The 23,667-nt window shown below is 45.3% G+C and overlaps 1 protein-coding gene and 1 non-coding gene across 2 annotated transcripts in view; one reads left to right on the top strand and one right to left on the bottom strand.

Annotated features, from left to right (window-relative positions):
• ARHGEF37 (Rho guanine nucleotide exchange factor 37) overlaps positions 1 to 23,667 on the bottom strand; it is a 46,028-nt gene that overhangs the window by 18,153 nt on the left and 4,208 nt on the right. The window contains exons 2-8 of the mRNA XM_045823882.1: positions 15,279 to 15,475; positions 13,963 to 14,086; positions 7,669 to 7,816; positions 4,434 to 4,633; positions 3,002 to 3,132; positions 2,207 to 2,311; positions 444 to 554 (exon numbers count right to left, since the gene is read on the bottom strand). Coding sequence (XP_045679838.1) covers positions 444 to 554; positions 2,207 to 2,311; positions 3,002 to 3,132; positions 4,434 to 4,633; positions 7,669 to 7,816; positions 13,963 to 14,086; positions 15,279 to 15,464 — 1,005 coding nt within the window. The 5' untranslated portion in view covers positions 15,465 to 15,475. The remainder of the gene's footprint in view (positions 1 to 443; positions 555 to 2,206; positions 2,312 to 3,001; positions 3,133 to 4,433; positions 4,634 to 7,668; positions 7,817 to 13,962; positions 14,087 to 15,278; positions 15,476 to 23,667) is intronic.
• Positions 8,991 to 9,099, top strand: LOC123813298. The gene has a single exon (XR_006784726.1). It is a non-coding gene; the product is annotated as a U6 spliceosomal RNA (small nuclear RNA).

Here is a 23,667-nt window from a genome sequence, read left to right on the forward strand (position 1 = left end):
CATATGTCACTTCTTGATATGTTTACTGTGCACAGATCTTGAAAAAGGTTTTGTATACAGTGGTGGTCAAAAGCATAGACTTCAGGGCTCAGATTCAAGCTTGCCACTGACCATCTGAATAACGTGGGCGGTCACCCCTCTGAGACTCAGCTCTCATCCGCCGAATGTGGCTATTAATAGCGTCTACCCTGTAAGTCGTGTGGTGAGGATTAAATGAGGTGAAGACTGTGAAGGGCTTAGCTCAGTGCCTGGCAGACAGTGAGGCTCAGCAAACATTAGCTGGGGCTATATTTATCGGTAAAACACGCTAATAATAACCTCTGCCTGCTGACTACGCAGGGTGGTCATGGGTGTGGCAACCGTGTGAGGGGCCTGACGTCTACACATTGTCTGTACAGGTCCGTCACCTACCCCACAGCGGGAGGGGGAGGAATTCCACTCACAAATTCGGGGAAGGCCCGGAGCTGCAGGTCTCTGGCCAGGCTGCGGTACTGCCCCGCAGGCCCCTCGGGAATGTCCAGGTCGTATTCCTGCGGCCGGAAGCGCAGGAAAGCCTGGAGCAGGGCAAATGAGAGACAGAAAGTCACAGTCCATCTCAGCCACCTCGGCCCTGCGTCCCGTCTGCACATCCCCCGTGACAGGGAAGCGCACAGCCTATTCCGCCCCCGGACAACTTGGTTGACTAGAAAGTTCTTCTTGACTAAGCCAACATCTTCCTCCCTGTTCCAGCACTTCCCAAACCTCACGCGTCTGCACACCTCCCTCGTGGTGTTTTTGCCACGTCTGTTTCTACATGGTCTATTAATACTTTTCTTTAAATCAACGAGGTCTTCCTATTTCAATCAATGCATTTATCTAAAAGAAAAACACCCACGACACTGCCATAAAGAGAAAATGAGTAATAATTGCCATAAATAGGCATGTGAGAATAATGGCTATAAAAACAAAGTTGTTAAGTTCTGTCTGGATGTCATCGCCTGCTGATTGCTCCCAGTCCGAGCCCCACTCTGCCTGCGTTAAAGACATGACAGCCAAAGAGGCTTTTCCTGACTCAGAGGGTTAACAGAGGGAATCACTTTGTCCCTGTGGGATTCCACGTTCTGTCTTCTAAGCCCTGCATCTAGGGAAATGCAGCCTGAAAGCTTCCAAATATTCGTCCTCCTGCGCAAAGCCTGATGTGTCTCTCACGTGCCTCTGGGTTCTCTCCCTCCAGCCCTGAGTGATTTCCCCTGCCAGCTCCCTGTGCTGTCAGATCCTTCCACTGGGGAGCCCAGGATGAAGCAGGAGCAAGCAGGGCGATCTGCACACTCAGAGGAGTGTGCAACGTCCACCTCCCTCCTTGTATACACACTTCCGATAATGCCACCCCAGGTCCTGTTATCCAAACAGCCCATTATCGTGTGACGGAGCTGGTGTGCGCAAACGGACACGACAGAGAGCCAAACCACGTAAGAGGGATGAAGTAGATGGAATGAGTCAGCGTCGATGACAAGAACAAGGCGGGGAGTTTGGCACAAGGCAAGCGACGGACATGCTGGGTGGGAAGGCAGCCTGCTGTGCCTGTGGGCTGGATCCAGCTTATGGAAATACATTTCCTTGGGACTGAGTAACATTTCCATTTCCGTTTAATTAAATGTCTAGTTAATTAGTTGCTCACATGGACTCATCTTGAGATTTCACCTAAAAGTCTGAGTTTCCAGGTTTCTTTTCTTCCTTAAAGTCAGAAGTGGCCGCACTGGGCCCAGAGCAGCCACTCTCCTGAGTCAAGTACTCACCGCCCCTGTAGCTTTTACTCATTTACTCATTCGTTCATTCTGTCATTCAAGTTCCAAATATTATTACTGTTTATTTAACTACCAAAAAGTTTCATGAACAGACACTAGGCTTTGTACACATGTACATTTCACTCAGTGCATGGCCCCTTTGAGCACCTGAGTTTGTCACCTGCTCTGGGTGCCAGCCTGACAGGGTCCTTCTGGGGGCTCTGACCCCAACCCCTGAGAGCTCAGTGGGCTCAGAAGCTGCCCAGTCCAATGACCTGTGGGCTGTGCAGTACTTGCCTGTGGGACCTCATCCAGCCCCTGGGTGACCTCCTCCATTTGGTTCCTGCAGCTGGTACCTTTACCAGCCTGTGGGATGGGCCTGCTCGCCTCCTGCCCAGGGAACCCAACCCTGCCCCACCCATTATGAACTGCAGAGTCCTCACCTCCAGATTGTCCAGGTAAGTAGCCACGTTGTTTTTCAGCTCAGTCACACACAGTGACACCCAGTGGAACCTCTCTTCTAAGTCATCAAATTCCTTGTCTTCCGTCTGTGAGTAAAGTTATGCTTGTGAGGGCCGAGAATGTCCATGTGGGGGCAGTGTTCACCATGCAGCTGCATCCCCAAGTCTTCCATGAGGGCCACCTTTCCACAGCCCGGCCCACCAGAGCCAGTTCCTTCAGCCCCAAAGCTGAGTTGGACAGTTAGAGGCAGTAAGTGTGGTTTAGTGGTTTCGCATTCAGACCACAGGATCAAACACACAAGCATGAGTCCTGGTTCACTTGCTTGCAAGCTGTGTGACCTTGGGCAAGTGTTTTACCCTCTCTGAGTTTCTCATATGCAAAGTGGAGGTGGGTGGGTAATAGGAACACCTGCTTCATTGTGTGGGTCAAGTACCGCCTGGTTCAGAGCGAGTACTTGATCGACCTGAGCTGCTACTGGTAGCCATCACAGCTGACCCCATGCCCAGACCCAGAGATTAGCTCTCCTCTCTGTGTCAAGAGGCCCCAGAGAGAGAGTAGCACAAGGTGCAGTGGAGAAAGCCCTGTGCGGGCTCCTCAGAATTGAGTGGGGTGCCAGTGCTGCCTATACCTGGCTATCGATGCTGCAAAGTCACTTCCCTTTCTGAGCCTCAGTGTCTCACCTCTGAGAGCAGTCTAAGCCCCTCGCCCCACCCACTGCAGTCTTGCTTGCCCCTTTGCATGGCTAGGATATGACCCTTCCTCCTGCCCACGCTCACCCTGGGCACGAGTCCTGCCTCCTGCTTCAGCAGCTGGCTTAGCCGTGTGGTCTTCTTGGACAGGGTGTGTGCGTTGATGCGGGCCAGCCGCTCCCGGAGGGTGAGCTGCTCCACCTTGTTGTACTTGGAGGCTGCACCAACAGAGAGGGAGGGTGTGGGATGGAAGGTGACCCAGGGAAGCAAGCATCCAATCCTCCTGGCGAGGCAGCTGAGTGGGCCCTCTTCTCACACATCAGGGTCTCGCCCATTGGAAGGGTGGTGAGTCAGAGTAGACAAGCACGGGGCTAAGCCCTCACTGTGCGGTGTGAGCCCTGGCTGAACAGCCTGCTTGACTTTGGCAATCACCACATCTTGGATCTCAGTTTCCTTATCCGTAAAAGAGGCCAGCCAGATCGCAGGGTGGCTGGGAAGATCACATAAGATGATGGGTTGGGACCTACTTTCTGAAAAAGAGCCCAAGCGAGAGGTGATGTGCCCGAGGTTCCTCAGTCACTGTTAGCCTGGCCAAACTGGGACCATACGTGTCCACTCCTGGCTCAGGGCTTTCTACAGATGGCCTGACCCCAGGACTGAGGGTGAAACCTGGCTCTGTCTCGTACCAGCTCTGTGGCCTGGAGCAAAGGACCAAAGCTCTGTTTACCCAACTGTGAAACAGAACTAATAGTACCAGCCTCAGAGGGCCATTGCAAGGATCAAACAAGATAAGAAATGAAAAACTTATCATAGTTAGCCCTTAGCAAACATTAGCTAAATTATCATTATTATATAGTCTCAGTTGTGCACATGAGTTTCTCTGTCCTTGGGACACTGCTTCGTTTTTCAAACCTTTCTGTTTTAACAATCTGAGAGGCAGGACCCCCACTTACCCTCCTCCCCTGTCCAGGTATATACAAAGCCCTTTCCCCCCACCCCCAATCCCTACCTCCATATTCATCTGTCCTCCAAAGTATAACAGTCATGTGGCTTGAATGGTGATTTTACTTTAGTACAAGGGATGCGTGCCACAGTGATTGGTTCAAAGAAGGGTACATAACCCAGGCCTAAGCCAATCAGCTCATGGCATTCCCCTAACCAAAGTTCAGGGTAAGCACATCACCCAAGTGGGTCCTGTCAGAGTGAAGCTCCAGTTTAATTTTTATGGCTAAGAGGAGGAAGGCCTGTCTTATCTTGGATGGTGTGGTATGCAGAGGTGCATCTTGGAACAGTTGGCCTGAAGATAAAGGGCAGAGCAGAGCAGTAAAGAGCAGAGAGAAGAGACTCATAGGGAAACTGAGCCAGCACCCTGATCAAACCCTACCTAAGGCCACTTACCTCTGGACTTGTGGGTCCATGACCTCCTACATGCCCTTTATTGGTGAAGCCGATCTGGGATGAGATTTTGTAACTGGAAGTATGCTCCCTGCTGTGTCCTCTAACCTGCCCGAGTCCTTACCCAATTCCTTGCGCCTCTTGTACTCATTGATGTTGATGTTCACGTCCTGGAGGGCGGAGGTCGCCCTCTGGAGAACAGGGTAGGCACTGGCATCGGGGAGTGTGTTCTCCAGAATTTTCTGCAGCAGCAGTGAGTACTTGGTAATCCTCTGCAGAGGGATGACCAGTAGGAAACTGAGGCCTGAGGGTCCAGCTTGAGGCCTGGGGAAGAAGGCTGGAATTAGGCAGGCAAAGCCCGCCCTTGGGGACTCCAGGGAAACTGGGCTTCTAGTTCCAGCTCAGCCACAGAACTCCCTGAGTGATCTCCAGCCAGTCACCTCCTTCTGTGCTCTCAGTTTCCTCATCTGTCGTTTGTGAGTTCCAGGAGCTGGATGGGTGCTGCTAGGTCTCATCTTACACCTGTTCTGGGCCTTGATTCCCCATCTGTTCCAAACCTGAGGACCAGTGCTCGGCCCTCAGTTCCCTCGCTCACTCAGCAGCAAGCCCAGAGCGCCACTCCCTCTTTCGGGAAACACTTGTTTCTTTGGGCCCCAGAGATGCCCTCTGTCCACACCGCTCTCTTGGCCAACTCTGCGGGGCTCCCTCCCATGCTGGGGTCTCTGGGGCCTCCTCTCCTCCCTCTCATACCTACTTCACTTAGTCCTAAGGCTTTAGACACAGCCCAAACCAGATCTTTGCTTCCTGCTTGTGTCCGGAGCCCCAGACTCACACGGTCAACTGCCTACGTAACATCTCCACCTGGATGTGTCCCAAGCACAGCCCTCCAGATGGGGCAGCCACAGGACATTTCATTGAATAAAATGGTTCTGCTGCTTTAAAAAAGAAAAGCTTTTCAAATGACAGGAGCTTAATGTTTGGAGATGTATTTGAAGTATTTAAAGTAAAAGTCATAACAGCTGTATTTTCTTTTAAATGGTTCAGCATAAAAATCGATGAAACAAACAGCAAAAGATTAACACTGGTTCATATCAGGTGGTGGGTATGTAAGTGTTCATTACATTCTTTTTTTCTATAGGTTTGAAATTTTCATTAAAAAGGTAAAAGGGAAAAAAAGCACATGGGAACTAATGGTGTCAAGGTCTATTCCAGATGCGCCAGTTATGAATGGGCGACTATCTCTCTGATCCCCTTCATGATGACGGCTGGTATTTGCAGGAGCGCCCAAGTCAGAGGCACCCGGGACACATAGGATCTCTCCAACAGTTGTTCATTCATCTTGACCAGTAGCCCTCAGGCCTGGCTTCCGAGAAACCCATGAGGGTTCCATCCAAGTCTCCACAAAGACTCACAAACGCTGCTCAAGACCATTCCCCTCCCGCCTCTCAATGGTACCCTTGGCTCTTGCTCTTTGCCTCAGGAAAAATCTCCAGACCAAACGGTCAGGGAAGATTGGCCATGAGGCTAAAAATAGGCAGAGCAGGTGGGAACGCCATCACGAGCTGCAGGGAATGGGGCGGCAGGGCTGCGATCCGACCATCAGGACACACCTACGCCGACCATCTGCTCTCCCCAGGGGCTTCCTAGTGCCCGGCTGACCATGGCGGGGGAGGTGGATGCCATCGCCAGGTATTGGCAAAACTCTGTCCTCTGGCCTTACTCTCCAAAGGAAAGGGCCAACTGCCTCACAGGGACAACTGTCACCTCACAAATCAGAGGGCAGGGGGTCTTCAAAGAGATAATCACATTTCTTCTCCATAACTATCAAGGCGTCACACTACAGAGTGACAGCAGACTCTGACATGCATGGCTTTTCTAATGTAATCTGGAGAAAAAATTGTATGCAGCCTTTCGGATAGACAACAAAAATGACAACATAATGCCTGAGCTAGATGAGTGCGAGGCAACGGGCCCCCAGGTAGGGGAATCAACTGGTGAGATCTCCTAGGAGAGCAGTTTGGCAGCATGTGAAGTGCACAGACTCTTTGTTCCGTCAATCCGAGCCCAGTCATCTACTCCCAGAAATATCAACTCGAGCAAGCGAGGTGGAAATTATTCAGCAACTATATTTATGACAGTATAAAATTGGTAACAAACCAAATTACCAACAGGTAATGGTTAAACCATAAACCTGCCCTGGAAAAGAACTCTCTGTAGCCATTAAGTAGTTATTTGAACTTGCTTGTGCATGCATAAAGGAACTCTGCAAAGACCCATAAAAATTTTTAAAGCGGCTGCCTTAACTTTGGAATGAGAGTTGTAATCGAGTGGGTGAAGGGACGGGGTTGAGAAGATTTTCCTTTTTTACTGTATAAATATGGATGTTTTAAACATTTTGAACCGAGTAACTATGTTACCCATTCAAACTGTAATTAAATTTTTTGTAATTTAAGAATTTATTCATTTATTTTTAGAGAGGGGGAAGGGAGGGACAAAGAGAGGGAGAGAAACAGCAATGTATGATTGGTTGCTCTTCACATACCCCCAGGTGAGGACCTGGTCCACAACCCAGGCATGTGCACTGATTGGGGACTGAACCATCGATCTTTCAGTTTGCAGGGCTGCACTCAATCCACTGAGTCACACAAGCCAGGGCTAATTTTTTTTTTCTCTACACATCTCGGCCTGGCGCTTCCAAACACTGGTGTCAGCTCTGGCTGTGATGCCACCCAGGGCTGTTCTGATCCTTTTCCATGGGGCAGGACTTCAGCCACCTGCAGAGAGGCCTCCCCAGGCGATACACACATGCTTCCCAACACTGTTGCTCACGGCACGTGGTTCCTCCCACTTCACTGCCCTTCCTATGGAAGTCATGAAAGCTGTCCACCAAATGTTTCTGCTCTCCACTTTCTGACTCAGGGTAGGACAGCACACCCTGCCTCCTGGTAGTTGGATAAAGCCACGGGATTAGTTCTGGCCCCATGAATTGAGGGAAGCGATGGCTATCATTTCCAAGCTGGAGCATTCAGTTACCAGTGTTGAACCCTCCAGAGCTCTTTTTCCCTTTGCCCCAATTACTGGCAATATTCCAGACAGGGGCTGCTGTCAGCTTGGGTCCCAGAGTGAGGATGATGCAAAGAGCCCCCAGCCACCCTGCAATGGAGCAAAAGGAAGGTGTAAGCCTTTGTGGTTGGGAGCCACTGAGAGTTGAGAGGGTTCATGTCTGTAGCCTAGCCTAGTCTGACTGGGACATTCGGGAAGCGGTGCGAGCATCACCAAATGGAGGTGAGGCCTTAACAGTCCCTGACCTTGGGGTCACTGCAGCGCAGAAACAAATGCACACTGGTCTTCCTACTCACACCACGGCCTCAATGATGCCCCGGATCTCCTGCTGCAGCTCTGGCTCCCGCCGGTACGACTCCACCAGCAGCAAGGCCTTGTCGTAGTTGGCACAGTAGACCTTATAGACTCGCTCCAACTCTTCTTGGAATTCCAGGAATAAGTTACCTGAAAGTGAAAAAGCAACAAGGAGCTCACAAAGGCATGTCTATCTGTCCCTTTGCTTGGGACAGGGAGGTAATGAGTGAGACCACTGCCAGAGTGACCACCTTTGTCACCTTGGGCAAGCTGCCTCAGCTTCCTGGGTTTCCATTGGTCTCATTTGACTTCCACAAGCACACTGTAAGGATCAGTGACAGAACACTGTATAGAGCTCAGGCTGATGAATTGTGAGTACTTAATGAATGGTAGCTATAATTAGAGCAACAATATTGATAATGCTCATATTTGTACAGTTGACAAAACACACCCATGTTGTATCTTTACGATGACTGTGTGTGGCAAGCACAACCACTGACGCCCAGTTTGCAAAGACACGCTGCACCATAGCCCAGGAAGTGACGGCACGGCAGGGCTTCGGGCTCGGGGAGGACTAGGGCCAGGTCTCCAGTCAACCCTTTCCCAGCTGCACAGCCTGGGTGAGCCTGGACCCCTCCAACCCTGCATTTTCCCATCTGTAGTTTGAAATAAAAATACTACTCACCTGCAAGTGTTTTTTCTTTTGATGAGGATTAAGTGAAATAATACATGTAAAGCATTTGACACAAACTTCACTCACCAAATATTTACCAACTGCTCATTTATTGACTATCTGCCAAGCACTCTTCTAAGCTCTGAGAACAGAACAAAACCCCTATCCCATTGGGGCTTATATTCTGTGGGCAAGGTGGACAGTAAGTAAATATAGTCCATATGCTAGGTGGTGATGAGTACCACGAACCAAGACACAGGCAGAAAAAGAATTAGAAAGTGGCAGATCTATTTAGGGAAGGCTTCTGTGAAAAATGTTAACCAGAGACCAGAAGTACCCAGCCCTGGGAATGTCTAGGGGAGAGCAGCTTACTGGGCTTAGGGAGGAACAGATACAAAGGCCTGACGGCAGGTGGGCACTGGGCATGCAAGTAAGAGCAAGAAGGCAATTGTGCCCGGAGTAGAGTGAGCAAGGGCACAGCGTTGACAAAATAAACAGGAAACTGAAGCCAGATCGTGGAGAGCTTTGAAGGAAAGAAGGAAGGAAGATGGAGTAAGGTGTCTGGATTTTATTCTAATGGTGGTAGGAAGCAACTGGAGGGTTTTGAGCAGAGGTGACATGATCTGGTTTCTGTTTTAAAAGGATCACTATGGTCTTCAATTTCAGCAGCCCCTACGCTAAAGTTAGAACAGTATAGACAAGATTAGCATGGCCATTGTACAAAAATGACATGCAAATTCGTGATGCATTACATACATTTAAATCACAAACTTATGAGATTGGCTATTTGTAGGGTGAGAAGGAACAGATGGGAAAGGATGAGGAAGTGGGGTAGGGTGGTAGGAATGAGAGGCAATGCTTTGCTGAATACCCTTCTGTATAGCTCTGACTCTTAGATCCATGAAATGTTTCACACACTTCCAGCATGTATATATGTGTATGTGTGTGTGTATATGTTTTGTGTGTATATATATATATACATATTTGTATATACAAGATCTGTCCCGAAAAAGTCCAGCTATTGTTAATATAACAAGAACAGTTTGCGTGATATCGATGTAACCTGGCAGCCAAGGAGAGTGGACTGGAATGTGCATGCATGGTCAATGATGACTTCACTGCACTAATCAATGGGGGTGGTAGACACTGTTGAGCGAGCATGTGTACTGTGCGGCCTTTAATTCAAAATGACTGAGTGAGTAGTGCAATGAATCTGCATCAAATTTTGTGTTAAGCTTGAACATTCCTCTGCAGAAACTATTTGAAGGATTCAGAGGCCACAGCTATGGGCAACTGGTGATTGGCAGGTTCATCATGACAACACACCCACTCATGCATCACATCTAATTCAGAGTTTTTTTAGTGAAACATCAAATCACCCAGCTGACTCGTCTTCCCTATGGCCCAGACTTGGTGCCCTGTGACTTCTGGCTTTTTCCAAAACTAAAATTACTTTTGCAAGGGAAGAGATTTCAGACCATTCATGAGATTCAGGAAAATATGATGTGGCAGCTGATAGTGATTGGGAGAACTGTGTGAGGTCCCAAGGTACTTACTTTGAAAGGGACCAAGGAGTCATTGTCCTATGTACACTGTTTCTTGTGTCTTGTATTTTCTCAATTAATGTCTCTATTTTTCATATTACTTGGCTGGATACCTTCTGGACAGGCCATGTGTGTGTGTGTGTGTGTATGCCATGTAAATATATAATATATATATATATTATATAACACATATATTATATATATTATGTCATGTAAATATATAATATATATGTTATATATAAATGTAATTAAGGCCAACCAGGTGTGGAGGGGGAACCCCAAATGGAATACAAGCAATAAGAATTTATTACAAACAAATAACATAATCACAGTGAATAGTGTGGCAAGGAAATTAATATAAGTATCTGTTTTTCACAGTGGTACTGTTAGTAATTGTGAAACTACTTTACGTGTATGCTAACTTTGAACAACTAAGTAAATATATCATAAATAATGACAGCCATTTCTTTCTGTCAGAGAAAGATGTTACAAATAAGAAAAGGGGGAAGGTTAGAATAAACCTTGTGATGCTGGTGGAATTGGAGGTATCAGTGTGAACTCATGGTTTTAAATATATAAAGATAGATAAATAAATACAGAAAGAAACATAGGTATGTGTATATGCATGTAACAGCATGTAAACATGCACTTCCTAGCTCTATCAGCTGAGAAGGCCCCAGGAGCCATGACACCCCAGGAGCAGTGAGCACACCTAGAGGCTGGAACCTGGTATCTAAATACCACTCTCCAAAGACAGGAGCCAGGGCTCCGAGGGGGAACAGCTAGTTCTAAGGATGAGGTAAGGAAGATAGAAGATGACCCTGAAATGTCCTGTGGTGTCAGAAAGTGAGGAGGTACTCAAAAATTGTTAGAGGCACATTGAAAGGACGCAGGAGCCAACTTGAAGGAGCTCACCATGGCTGACGTTGGTACAATTTGAGCAAGAAAATAAATCACGATAGTACTAATTTCTCACTCACAGAATAAAGTAAAAATCCACGAGTCCATATTGATATAAATAAATAATTGAAGAAAAAACTAATGGGGAGGAAAGACAGTTCTTCCTTAAAAGATAATTTTAATTAATAAATGTAAAAGGAGAATAATGGAAATAGAAAATCACCATTAGAATACCAGTAATAATTATTGTAGCAAGAACCATTGATGGACATTAAAATTGACTAAAGTTTGAAAAGAAACAGAACATTAGCATAATGGCAAAGTTTCTCTCCACAAGTATTTATTAATTACAAAGGAAAAAACAGTAACATTACAGTGGGAAATCTAGCAGATACCACCTTCTATCAGCTATGTGATCAAAGATAACACTATTCTAAGTAATATTATGTAGTGTAATCATGTGATATGATGCACTGAGAACTTGACATTGACTGTGATATGCCTGCCAAAAATGTATAACCTTAACTTAATAACTAAAATGATTATAATTTTATAAATCATATTATAATGTTACAAAATATGAAATTTGTATTATAGCACAGACTCATAAAATATGGATTTTATATGTAAACTTTTACAAAATATATAAAATAATTTTAGTTTTAATAACTGAAAGCCTCAAATTGGGGAGTTTTCTATAAACTTAAACTGTTCAGAAGAATTATGGTGACTAAAGACAAAAAGAGACTAAAGAACTGTCACAGGCAGAAGAAAACTAAGGGAACATGACAATAAAATAAAATGTGATGCCCTAGACTGGATCCTGGATCAGGGGGAAAAAAAAGTTCACAAGAAAACTGGTAAAATCTGAATAAGGTCTGTTGCGTTAACAGTGTTAATTCCCTTGTTTCAATAAGTGTACTGTGGATAGGTAAGACGTTAAAGTTAGGAGAAGCTACATGAAGGCTATATAGGAGCTTCTGTATTATTTTTGCAACTTTTCTGTAAATCTAAAATTATTTCAAGATAAAAAGTGTAAGAGGAACCTTGGAGACATAGTACAAAGTGGAGTAAGCCAGACACAAAAGGACGATGCGGCACAGCTGAGAGGGGCCTCCTGGCGTGCCCAGACTCGTGGGGACAGGAAGCAGCCTGGCAGCGACCAGGGCCTGCGCAGTGGGCATTTTCAGCTGAGGACGAGGCAGCAGTTCTGAAGATGGGTCGTGGTGACAGTGGTACGACAAGGTGGACTGCCTGATGCCACTAAATGTACACTTAAAAGTATTACGATGGTACATTTTATAAGTTACGTATATTCTACCACAAAAAGTTTTAAATAAAGTTTTTTAAAACACTGCACACTAAGGTTATAGCAGCCTTATTCACAATTGCCAAATCTTAGAAGCAACCTGTTGTCCTTCAATTGTTGAGGGGATAAACTGACCACAGCCGCAGTGATTTAAAAAAGAGAAATGAGGTGTCAAGTCAGAAAAAGACATGGAGAAACTTAGGTGCACATTACTAGAAGAAAGAAGCCGCTCCAGAAAGGCTACGCACCCTATGATTCCAGCAACATGACGTATGGAAAAGGCAAACTATGGAGACGGTAAAAGGATCCCTGGTTTCGGGTGTTGGAGGACGAAGAGGATCAAGAGGCAGGACACAGAGGGTTTTTAGAACATGACATTGTATCAGTCTAAAGTCCACGGAACTGTACAACACACAGAGTGGGCCCAATGTACACTACGGATTTTAGCCAATAGTATATTACTATTCATTCACCTGTTATAGTAAGTGTGCCATGCTAGTGTAAGATATTCACAACAGGGAAAACCCTGCATGTGAGGGAGAAGTATATGGGAGTTCTCTGTATACTTTCTACCTAATTTTTCAGTAAACCTAAAAGTGCTCTAAAAAATAGTCTGTTAGCTCTATACTATGTGGAGGCTCAACAGGGATCAAGAGTGGTAAAAGGAAGAGCTGTTAGAAGCTGCTACAAATACCCAAGCAAGAGTATTTGGTTGTCCATGGGGGGGGAAGCGGTGAGGGTGAAAAGAAATGTGTTGACCACACAGGGCAGGTGGGGAGCCCTGGACTCCAGGAAGCCGAGCTGACCCCCATGCCTGCCAAAGCTATGGGCTGGACCTCTCCCCTGGACCGAGCCCCACTTGGGACCATCAGTGGTACCCAGACCAGCGCAGTCCAGCCTCCCACAGCAGCATTGCAGCTGCTGCCCCGGTGCTGGCCCAGGACCAAACTGCCGCCCCGGTGCTGGCCCAAACTGCCGCCCCGGTGCTGGCCCAGTGACTCCTCAGAGGGAGCTCCCTCAGGAGAAGCCCCAGAACTAGGGAGGGCATGAGCAGGAACGGTCACCCAAAACTACAGGTAGGAGGATCAGTGTGTCAGGGAGATCCGCCAACTGCAGAGATGACCTCCACCGAGAGACAACTTGGGTGTAGCCATGAAACCTAAGGCAGGTGCCACCTTCTCCTCCACATGGGTGCTTCCACGGGAATGTGGATGAGGTCAAAGGCACTGCATCACACCACTATGGCCAGGGATGGGCACTTCCCCGTAACTGAAGGTCAGAGGAAGGCTCACTCCCATAGAGCAGAACTGTCCAAAGAGGCAGGAATTCCCTGGGACAAGGTAAAGACATATTTCCTCCTTCTTGTCTTTCTCCAGTCACAGAGTGGAAAGAAGCCATAGCAGCGAAAAAGTTACTCCAACTATCTAAAGGATGTTGTACCTCTCGCTGGGATTAGTTAGAAAGAAGAGAAAAGCAGGCAGAATGGTCAAGAACTAGGGTTCTAGAGTCTGAAAGAGCTAGCTTCAAATTCTCATTCTCTCTGGTCAAGCTGTGTGGCCCTGGGAAAGTTACTGAACCTCTCTGGGCCTTGGGTTTTCTTTCGTAAGATGGGGATAATAATAGTCAATAAGTTATGGTGTCATGGGAATGAAAAAAGCTACTACATGTTAAGTACTCGTGCTCTCGATGGGTTGGACTAGATGTTATTTGAGGGTTCTGCCAGCTCAGACCTGCTGTTTCAGGGATCCCAAATGCAGCCCTCCACTGAGCTGCATTTTTCTGGAACTCTGGACACAGTTCTGCAATGACCAAATGCTGAGGACAACTCCACAGGAATCCAAGGCTGACAGCTGCCTCGTCTTTTGCTTACCAATTAGCTGCACTTGTTCCTCTTCCCTGGAGTCTGTCTCCTGCAGATCCTGAAGCAATCTGCTGTTCACCTTGATGATATCATCGGTGTTTGAGAACAGGACATCCAGATCTCCCTGCGACAGCTGGAAGGAGCAAAGGAGCCATGGGAGGTTGCTGGGAGGTGAGTAGAGGGACCCGATTTGCAGGTCTTGAGGGACAGTCGAGAACATGCACACCCCAGGAGCCTGTTGCTTTTGGAAGGCTGCCCTAGTGGGATGTTTGCAAGGACCCTGAAATGTTATAAGTTAGGTATTTCCATTACTCGACAAGAAGAAAGGAAAAGATGGGCACTCGGCCTGGAAGGAAAACTAAGCTGGGGTTTTACCAGCTATCATTTTTCTTCCCTCATTTTCCCATCTGTCATAGAAGGCTGGGGAGCCAAACTTCTTTCCAGCTGATATATTTGGCACGTATCATTATGACCTTGAGATGTATTCTGGATGCCAGCTCTTATTAACTAGGGTTACCACTATTAAAAAGGACACAGGACATCTTTTTATGTGCAGGGACATATATCAGAGAGAGAAAGAGAGATGACAGATGATCAATAGATAAATCGATTAATTCTGGGCACCTAACTGTCAAAAATGTCTAGAGTATGATCTTACTTTTGTTAAAATAAATAACAATCTATATTTGTTTATTTAATGCTTACAGAGAAAAATCCAAATTTCTGGAGAGTAAAATGTAAGAGACTTTCACCTTCCACATTACCCACTTTAGTATTTCATTCCATTCACTCAAGAAACACTAACTGGAGTCCATTCGTTATGTGTCGAGAAGCGGGATATAGTGAACTAAATGGGCTTTGCTCTTAAGGAGCTTCCATATCAGGGAATGCTTGAAAGTTTATAAAGAAAGCTTGTATTATTTCTGAAATCAGGGGGAGAAAGCTGTAAAAATGAACCCTAAAATAGAATCCACCATAGTACTAACCTCTCCATGCCACATCCCCCCAATGAGACAATGAGAATGTAGGTTGGTTCAAGCAATTTGTTCTAAACTTGATAAAGGGCTATTTTATCCACTAGCTCACTTAATTCTCTAAGGTGATCATCCCTCTCCCCATTTAGCAGATGAATACACTAAGGCTCCAAGGCCTTTCTGAAGGCTGCATGGCCAAAAAGTGGAAGTACAGGGCTTACATCCCTGTGATGTCCGCTGTGACTTTCCCTCCAGCAAGCCTGTTCCAGGAACAGATGTGAGGTCTCAGAACCCAGGACCCACCTTTGCTCCAAAAGACAGGCTGTGTGTGGCCACCCGCAACCGAGATACCTGATGCAGGCGGCTCCTGATGTCCGAGGCGCAGAGCTGGAGCATGTGCACATACGAGGCCTCGGTGTCAATGAGCTCCCTGATGGCCAGCCTCTGATGGAGCAACCATCTGTCCTCAGAGACTTGACTTTTCCCATCCGGACTCCCTGTCCTGGAGGATGGCTCATCGGCCCCATGATCGGCCATGTCGGCAGGTTCTGGGGAAGGCAGACACATCCCAACTCATTTCCAGAAGCTCCACTGGGACATGCTGTCACTAATCCAGAGCTAACTATTCATCAAGCAGCCTAAAAACATCGTTAGCTGCATCCACAGTCAAGGTGAACTGTATATTAGCCTTTGTGTGAGTGGTATCTGAATAGCCTTAAAAAGTAGAACACAACTCAGAAAATTGTTGACATTTTAAATTCATTCCCCAGGATTCAGACAATGTGCTTGTCTGGCTTTTCTTCTATTTTTTTCCCCCACTCTTGGCCCAGATTTCTTTATCTGGATCAGCTGAGTCAGTCTCTCTCTCTCTCTCTCTCCTCATCCCACCCCCAGGGGTTCCCTCCTCTCCCTGCCCTGCCCACTACCCCATTCAGGCATACTACCTGTCTCCTGGGCTATTTCCACAGCCTCCAAGATCACCTTCCCAAATCCGGATCCTCTCCCACCTGCTGCCACCCACACCCATTCATCCTGGAAACGGTTCCAGTTTAAACTTCCTGAAGGAAAACTTGTGACCATGGTAGTCCATGCTGTGAGATGCCCCCTGCAGCTCAGCAGCCAGTTCCAACCTCATTTCCCCTTCCTACACACACTCCAGGGAAAAGAGAGTTACGTGCTTTTCTCCACACCTGCGCAATCACTTCCTGCCTCTGCTTTTGCACCTGCTGTGCACCGTCCCTCATCCTCTGAGCCTCCAACACGCATCCTCTCCAAGGCCACATGATCCTCCCAGCCAGATGTACTTTTCTTCTTTATCTCAAAGTTTAAAAAGTGCAAATGGCAATGGACAAGATGGCCTGAAAAACTGCCCCACCAGAAAATATCTAAAAATGCTAGATCAGCTGTAACAAGCTTCCTTTCCACTGCACGGCAGGGCTTGCGAGAGATGAAAGGAGATCAGCAGGGTCCCCGAACAGAGGGAACTGAAAACTGGCGCAGGAGCATCTGAGCTGATGCAGTGCAAGTGGTCCGAGTGGGCAAGGAAGAGGGCACTGCCAAGCTCGGGGAACCAGCGACTTGGGCGTTGGAGCCCAGGCAGGATGAGGAGACAAGCTCCTTCACAGAAGGGGGATCCCCAAGGACTCCGGTGAAATGGTGGAAAAGAAAAAACATTGCCCCCCACTAACCCACAGAGAAGATGACAAAGACGCTCCTTTATCTTGGTTTGAGTGCCGGTTGAGGGGAAAAGTCTCCTCTGAAAATTCATAACAACAGGCCTGCCTTCACTAGGTTTTAGGTGCAAATAGCCTAAAGATAAGAACTTAACAAGAAAAAAAATTCTGGACTAATGCTACCAATGCCACTCTGCGTGCCCACAGGACAAATAAAATGTTTCCAGAAGGACACATCCTTACTGGAGCGCACATGGCACCACAACAGATGACCCCGCTGTGAAGGTGAATTCCAAATCCAAAGTCACAAGACCTCCACTGTGGGAGAGCGTCCTCAGGAACAACAAAGAGCAGCATGAGACCCCGGGAGCCCCAGATAATCAAACAGCTAGATAAAATCTATAAAATAAACAAGGAAAGAAAAAACATTATGTTTTTTAAAAATTAAGACCTGTGTGATTTTTAAAGCACCAAACAGAACTCATGGAAATTAAAATTTAGTCTTTGAAATTAATAACTGAATAGACAGGTTCAAGAGATATCAAGGAAAGAGAAAGGGGCAGGTAGAGCTGAGGAAATTATCCAGATTGCTAAAAACAGGCAGAGAAGCAGGGGAAATATGAGAGAACGTAAGAGATCTGGATTACTGGAATAAGAGGGCCATGTATCAGATCTGAGCGCCAGAAGGCAATAATAAAGAGAGCAGAGGCAATATTTGAAGAGATAAGACCAATAATTGTCCAGAATTTATAAAACACATGAATTCTTAGATCCAAGAAGTACTAGCCCCAAGCAGGACAAGTTACAAAACAAAAGAAAAAACCCACACCTAAACGCACTGAGGACAAACTGCAGAACCTTGAAGGCCTCAAGAATTTACCTTGTTGTGTTCCTGTTCTCTGAAAACCATCGGAGGTTGTGTGCCACCAAAATAAAGAAATAAATCAAGAAAGAGGAAAACACAGGACCCAGGGACTGGTGATTGAATTTGGGGGAGGGACTGGGGCAGTCCCTGGGACAGGCGAAGGGAATCCTTGATTTGACTGCTGGCGACAGGCAGATGGCAAATGGTCTGGACTAGAGTATTTCAGAAGGTACTAGAAGGTACTAGAAGGTCTTGGAAACAGATTTATTCTAAAGTAGAGAATATGGTGTTTATTTAGACATAATGACACTGATGATATATGCAAAATTAAGAAGCAAACAATATACAAAAATAATTGTTATAACAAGATTTTATTTATTTATTTTTAGAGAGAGTGGAAGGGAGGGAGAAAGAGAGGGAGAGAAACATCAATGTGTGGTTGTCTCTTGTGCCCCCTACCGGGGACCTGGCCCAAAACCCAGGCATGTGCCCTGACTGGGAATCAAACCAGTGACCTTTTGGTTCAAAGGCCTGCACTCAATCCACTGAGCCACACCAGCTAGGGCAAGAATTTTTTTATAACAAAAAATATAGGTCACTACCTGGATCAGTTATAGATAGAATTTAAACACACAATAATGTAAGTGATCTGATTAATATTACCTGCAACCATACTAAGAGAATAGGGTAATGGGAAAGCTGTGTGTGTGTGTGTGTGTGTGGTGGAAGGGGAGTAGAAAAAAATAGCTAAACCCTCATCTTCCACAGTGTAAAGCCAAAGAACAAAACCCTCCCTGACAGCTCGACAAGTAGCAGTACATGCATGCTACTTAAAGACGCGCAGGTAAATGCCACAGTAACCAGCTAAAAATGACAGGAGTCACTGACCAGTGGTGGCTGGAGCAGGAAGGAAAGAGAAAAGACCAGGTTGTCTCTCATAACAACCCTGCGGAATTATCTGTCTCTGTTTCTTATACCAAATGGGGAACTATCCATCCCTCTAAATTATCTGTTTTTATATAATAAACCAAATATAAGAAAAAGTGAGAGTTTCTCATTTTGCTGGAGATCAATATTCAAAAATAAATCATATTCCTATATATGCCCACAACATTTAAAAGTGCAATTTAAAGAAAGATAGCAGCATAATAATAAAAAATAATAAAATGAATAATAACATCTATTCCTTCCCAAATATCTTAATTTAACAAAAGATGTATACAATGATCTTTATAAAGAAAATTATAAAACTTTATTGAAATACATTTAAAAACTAGTTACAAGTAGAGATACAGTAGGTTCATGGATAGTGAGAATCAATATCATAAAAGTGAAAATTCTCCCCAAACTGATTCAATCCAATTCCAACAAAACTTCCAACCAGGTGTGTTTGTTTGTTTGTTTGTTTGTTTGTTTTAGGACATAATAAAATGACTCTAACATATGTAAGGACAAGTAAAAGGCCAATAATGGCTAAGGCAATTCTGGAAACAAGGTGGGGGGCCTGTCGCGTCAGATGTTCAGATCGATTTAAAAGCCCCAGTAACGAGGCAGCACGATACTGACACAGGGGCAAACGAACCAGTGGAACAGACCATAGCAAACATGGAAACTTGACATGCGACGTAGTGTCACTCTAAGTCACTGGGGAAAGGTGATCCATGACATAACTGGCTTCCCATACAGAGAAATAAACAAAGGCAAATTCCACATCACACCCCAAAGAAACTCCAGAAAGGTTAAAGACATAAATGGTAAATGTAAGACTCTTAAATTCTCCAAAGAAAACATAGGAAAATATTTTTATGCTCCCCAGCTGGGAAGGATTCCTTCAATAAGACATAAAATGTACAAACTCCAAAAGAAAAGACTGATAAAGACTGTTCAGTCTGACTACAATGATACTGGAATGTTCTTCCTTTTATAAACCATTCTACAACCAAAAGAAAAGAGAGGCCTCAGAGCAGAAGATATTTGTAATGAATTATAGTTAGACATTTACATAAAGGTATAATCACTACGTTGTACACATGAAACTAATATAATACTGTATGTCAACTGTACTTAAAAAGTAGAAAGTTATTTTAAAAAGACAATGTCACACCCAGGGGGTGGACTCTGACAGTCAAGACACAGAACAGTTCCACCACAAACATCCCTCGTGTTGCTTTTCCACGCTCAGCTCCACCCCCATCCCGTGCTTAACCCCTGGCACCCACGAATGCATTGTCCATTTCTTTCACCTGTCAGTTCAAGAATGTACGTTAATCATATAGTATGTGTACAGGACCCATGCAGTATGAGCCTTTTGGAACTGACTATTCACTCAGCATAATTCCCTGGAGATGCATGTAATCGTGTGTATCAATAGTTCCTTCTTTTTTATTGCTGACAGCTGAGACATTATATTTGTTTTAAAACAAAACTGAAGTAAATATGGCAAAAATGTTAAAATTACATAGAGCTAGGCAGTAAGACCCTGAGCATTTACTCTTCTTCAGTCCTTTCTTGATGGCTAAAATATTTCCTAATATTGAAAGTGGCATGCATCCCATTTAGCCTTGTGCTTGGGTTATTTAGGACTGTGCCTCATCTCCCTGCCCAACGCTAGGCTCTTAGAGACCAGATGAGCACCGATGCATCTTGTGTCCTCCTCTGGGCCTCCCAGTACTACATATTTGCGTGCATAACTGGCCCTTCTGGATATATCAGTAGCAGCAGAGGTTTCTGTCCTTGGCAGTAAACACTGACTGACCCTTGGATCAGATAATATGTAAATTGAGTGTTTGGGGAGAGCGAGGTTGTCCAGAAGGCAAAGGATCTAGAAAGATCCTGGAACACAACTATCTGTCGCACAGCCCTACTCCAGCTCCCGAGTGCTGCCTGTGGTCTGCTGACCTGCCCCTGGCCTGAATCACTGGCATTCGCCACCCTGTGCCTAGCTTCTCCAGGAAGATCCCAATAGGATTTCAGGAGAGCTCCTCAGGTCCCACTACTCATAATTGTTTCTAAATAAACAAAATGCATACGTAATACCTTATAGGGAACTTCTAAATATTAAAAATTACACTGATTTATACTTGGGTTAATTCCAATCTAGGCCTCCAAGCAGGCCTGGCAAAAGCTCTCTGTAGCCGCATTTTGCTATCTCAGTGCATTGCCCATGTAATGGAAAGAAACACACTTATAGTTCTTATAAAGATTACATATTATGTGGCAATGAAAAGGAATGAAGTACTGATCCATGCTACAACATAGGTGAATATAGAAAACACTGTGCTAAGTAAAAGGAGCCAGACACAAAGGGCCACGTATTTTATGATTCCATCTCTATGAAATGTCTGGAATAGGCAAGTCTATAGACACAGAAAGTAGATCAGTTTCTAAGCAGAGCAGGTAGGCACCTAAGGTATGGAGGCTCCTGGGCAGAGGGATGTTTTGTGGACGGCAAGAATGTCCTAAATTTGTTGTGGTTTTGGTTACATAACTCAGTGACTACACTAAAAACCACTGATTCATACACTTTAAATGGGTGGAATACATAATGTGAATTATATTCCAATGAAGCCGTTACCAGAAAAATATTCTCTATTGTCAGGGATACGGAGAAACTTGATCCCTCGCGTGTTGTTGGTGGGAATGTAGAAGGTACAGCCACTCTGGAAAACAGTTGGTCAGTTTCTTTAAAAACTAAACACACACTCACCAGCAATCACACTCCAGGGCATCTATGCCAGACAATGAAAACTTACGTCCATACAAAACCCTGTTCATGAACGTTCGCGGAAGTCTATTTGTTAGTGGCCCAAAACTAGACACAACAAAATGTTTTTAATAGGTAAATTTAATAGGTGAATGGTTTTGAAAAAACTGTGGTACATCCAATATCACTGACTACTGAGAAATACAATAAACTATTGATAGCAACAATGTCAATGTGGATGGTTCCGGAGGGAATCATGCTGCCTGAAACACGTGGAGTGAAAAGGCTACATATGGTGAGATTCCATTTAACACACAAAGTTACAGGGACAGAAAACAGATTAGTTGCCACTTGGTTAGAGACGACCGTGAAGGGCAGGTAGATGTGACCATAGGAGAACAGCACCAGCCCTGGCTGGTGTGGCTCAGAGGACTGAGGACCGCCATGTGAACCAATGGGTTACCAGTTTGATTCCCAGTCAGGGCACACACCTGGGTTGCAGGCCAGGTCCCCAGCTGGGGGCATGCGAGGGGCAACCAATTGATGTGTCTCACTCATACATTGATGTTTCTCTCCTTCTCTTCCCATCTAAATAAATATAATCTTAAAAAAAAAGAATTGTACCAGACTGGACATTGTGGTGATAGATCTATTATCTTAATTGAGGTGGTGGTTACACAAATGTACCCATGTAATAAAATGGCATAGAACGATTATACACATATATTACACCAATGCCAATGTCTTAGATTTGTGTTGTACTATATTTAAGATGTAACCATCGGAGGAAGTTGGTAAAGAGTACACAAAATCTCTCTGTACTATCCTTACAACTTCATGTTGATCTGTAATTGTTTCAAAATAAGTTAAAAAACAAACAAAATAGTATATAGCTTAAGTGATCCACTGTCTTTGCAACACTCTCAGGACAAATGCAGCTCAAAAGGCTGGAGAGCAGGCTGGATGCCCTTGTTCCATGCCTTGTCTGGCCTGATAAAGGTGGCTTGTCTTGGAGAACAAACTCAGGGAAACGTGGCTTTCCTCACGGTCCAGTCCATGCTGAGCCTGCAGATCTCTGATGCCCTGTGAGAGCCAATTAGGAACTAAAGTCAGTCTAGCATATACTCAGTGCTAAAAAAAAAAAAGTGTCTACTGAATGCTCTGCAGCAACCGCTTCTGACTCTAGGATAGGATAAAACAGTTAATTCTCATCTCCTCTGCCCACACTGACACAGGGGAATTTGGAACAGCTACTTCATGCCAAGCATTTTCCTGGATGCTGTGGATACAGAGATCAAGGGAAAAACAGCTCTACAATAAGGGAAGGACACTTAAAGTATCTGGTTATTTGCTCCATGTTTCATTCCTCTGAAAGAAGAAAGTAAATGCTATTAGCATCCTGATTACTTCATCCCTTTCAAGACAAGGGAAGTGATGGGAAAATAATCCTCTGAACCTAATTCTGACCAGTCAGAACAGGAGAAATGGAAGTGAGAAAATCTATAGGGGAAAGTGACACCATCATCTTAAAGTTCTTCCAGAAGGTAAAGTGTCACAGCAAAGAAAGCTGAACAGCCATCATCCTCCTACCCCAGCTTTTAGTAGGTCAGTTTCAACATTTGGCAGGAGGAGGAAGTAAAACCTCTGGTTTGAGACACCAGGGGTTAGGGAAGGCCATCAAAGATCAAGTTCAAGCACCATGACAGCCACAGACCCTGCTGAAGAATAAAGGGAGGAAACACCTATAGAAACAAGAGTGGCCACATAGGAAGCCTGGTTTATGAAGACGTAAACACTAGTCAGAGGGCAGGGTTCTGCATAAAGAGCTTCCAGAACTCTCCAACCCTGAAGGATCTGGAATGGACAAAATTATAAGAAGAACCTCCAAAGCTCCCCTCCAAATATGGCTGCCAACTCTATTTGATGATTCATGTTCAGAAAAAGTGAGAAACAGGCACACATTTGGTGGCTTAGCTTCCCTCCTCGCCCTAAAGAGTGACTGCAGGAGGTGCTGTGAAGGTTTGGAGCCCAGATCCTGGAGCCAGAAAATCTGATTTTAAATTGATTCTGCAATCAACTGGCTGGCTTTCCTGAGAGGATTATATGACCTTTCTTATAATTAGATAATCCACATAAAGTGTCTCACAGAGTGCCTGCACATCATAAGCCCTCAATAATAGTAACTGTTGTTTTTGTCACTATTATTGTTAAACTAAAAGCCATAACATTACTATGGGTCAGATGGATGAAGCAGTTGTCTAAGGACACTTGACGGGCCATATTGAAGCGGACGGTGGGAAGAGGTAACCGTGATGATGATAATAATAACTATGCACAAGAGCTTGACTGAGAACCCAGCTAACACCGAAGAAATGGAGCGGAGAGATAAGAGGGACCATGAGACTGGGCTCCAATGGCACTACTCAGCCCGGCCATGATGAAACAAATCTGATTCTCTTTGGACTTTTTTTACATTTTCACTCCCCACCCTGCTTTGCC

The sequence above is a fragment of the Phyllostomus hastatus genome, unplaced genomic scaffold (genome assembly GCF_019186645.2).
Source record: "Phyllostomus hastatus isolate PE091 unplaced genomic scaffold, TTU_PhHast_1.1 phas_contig_150, whole genome shotgun sequence".
In the NCBI taxonomy this organism is placed as follows: Eukaryota; Metazoa; Chordata; class Mammalia; order Chiroptera; family Phyllostomidae; genus Phyllostomus; species Phyllostomus hastatus.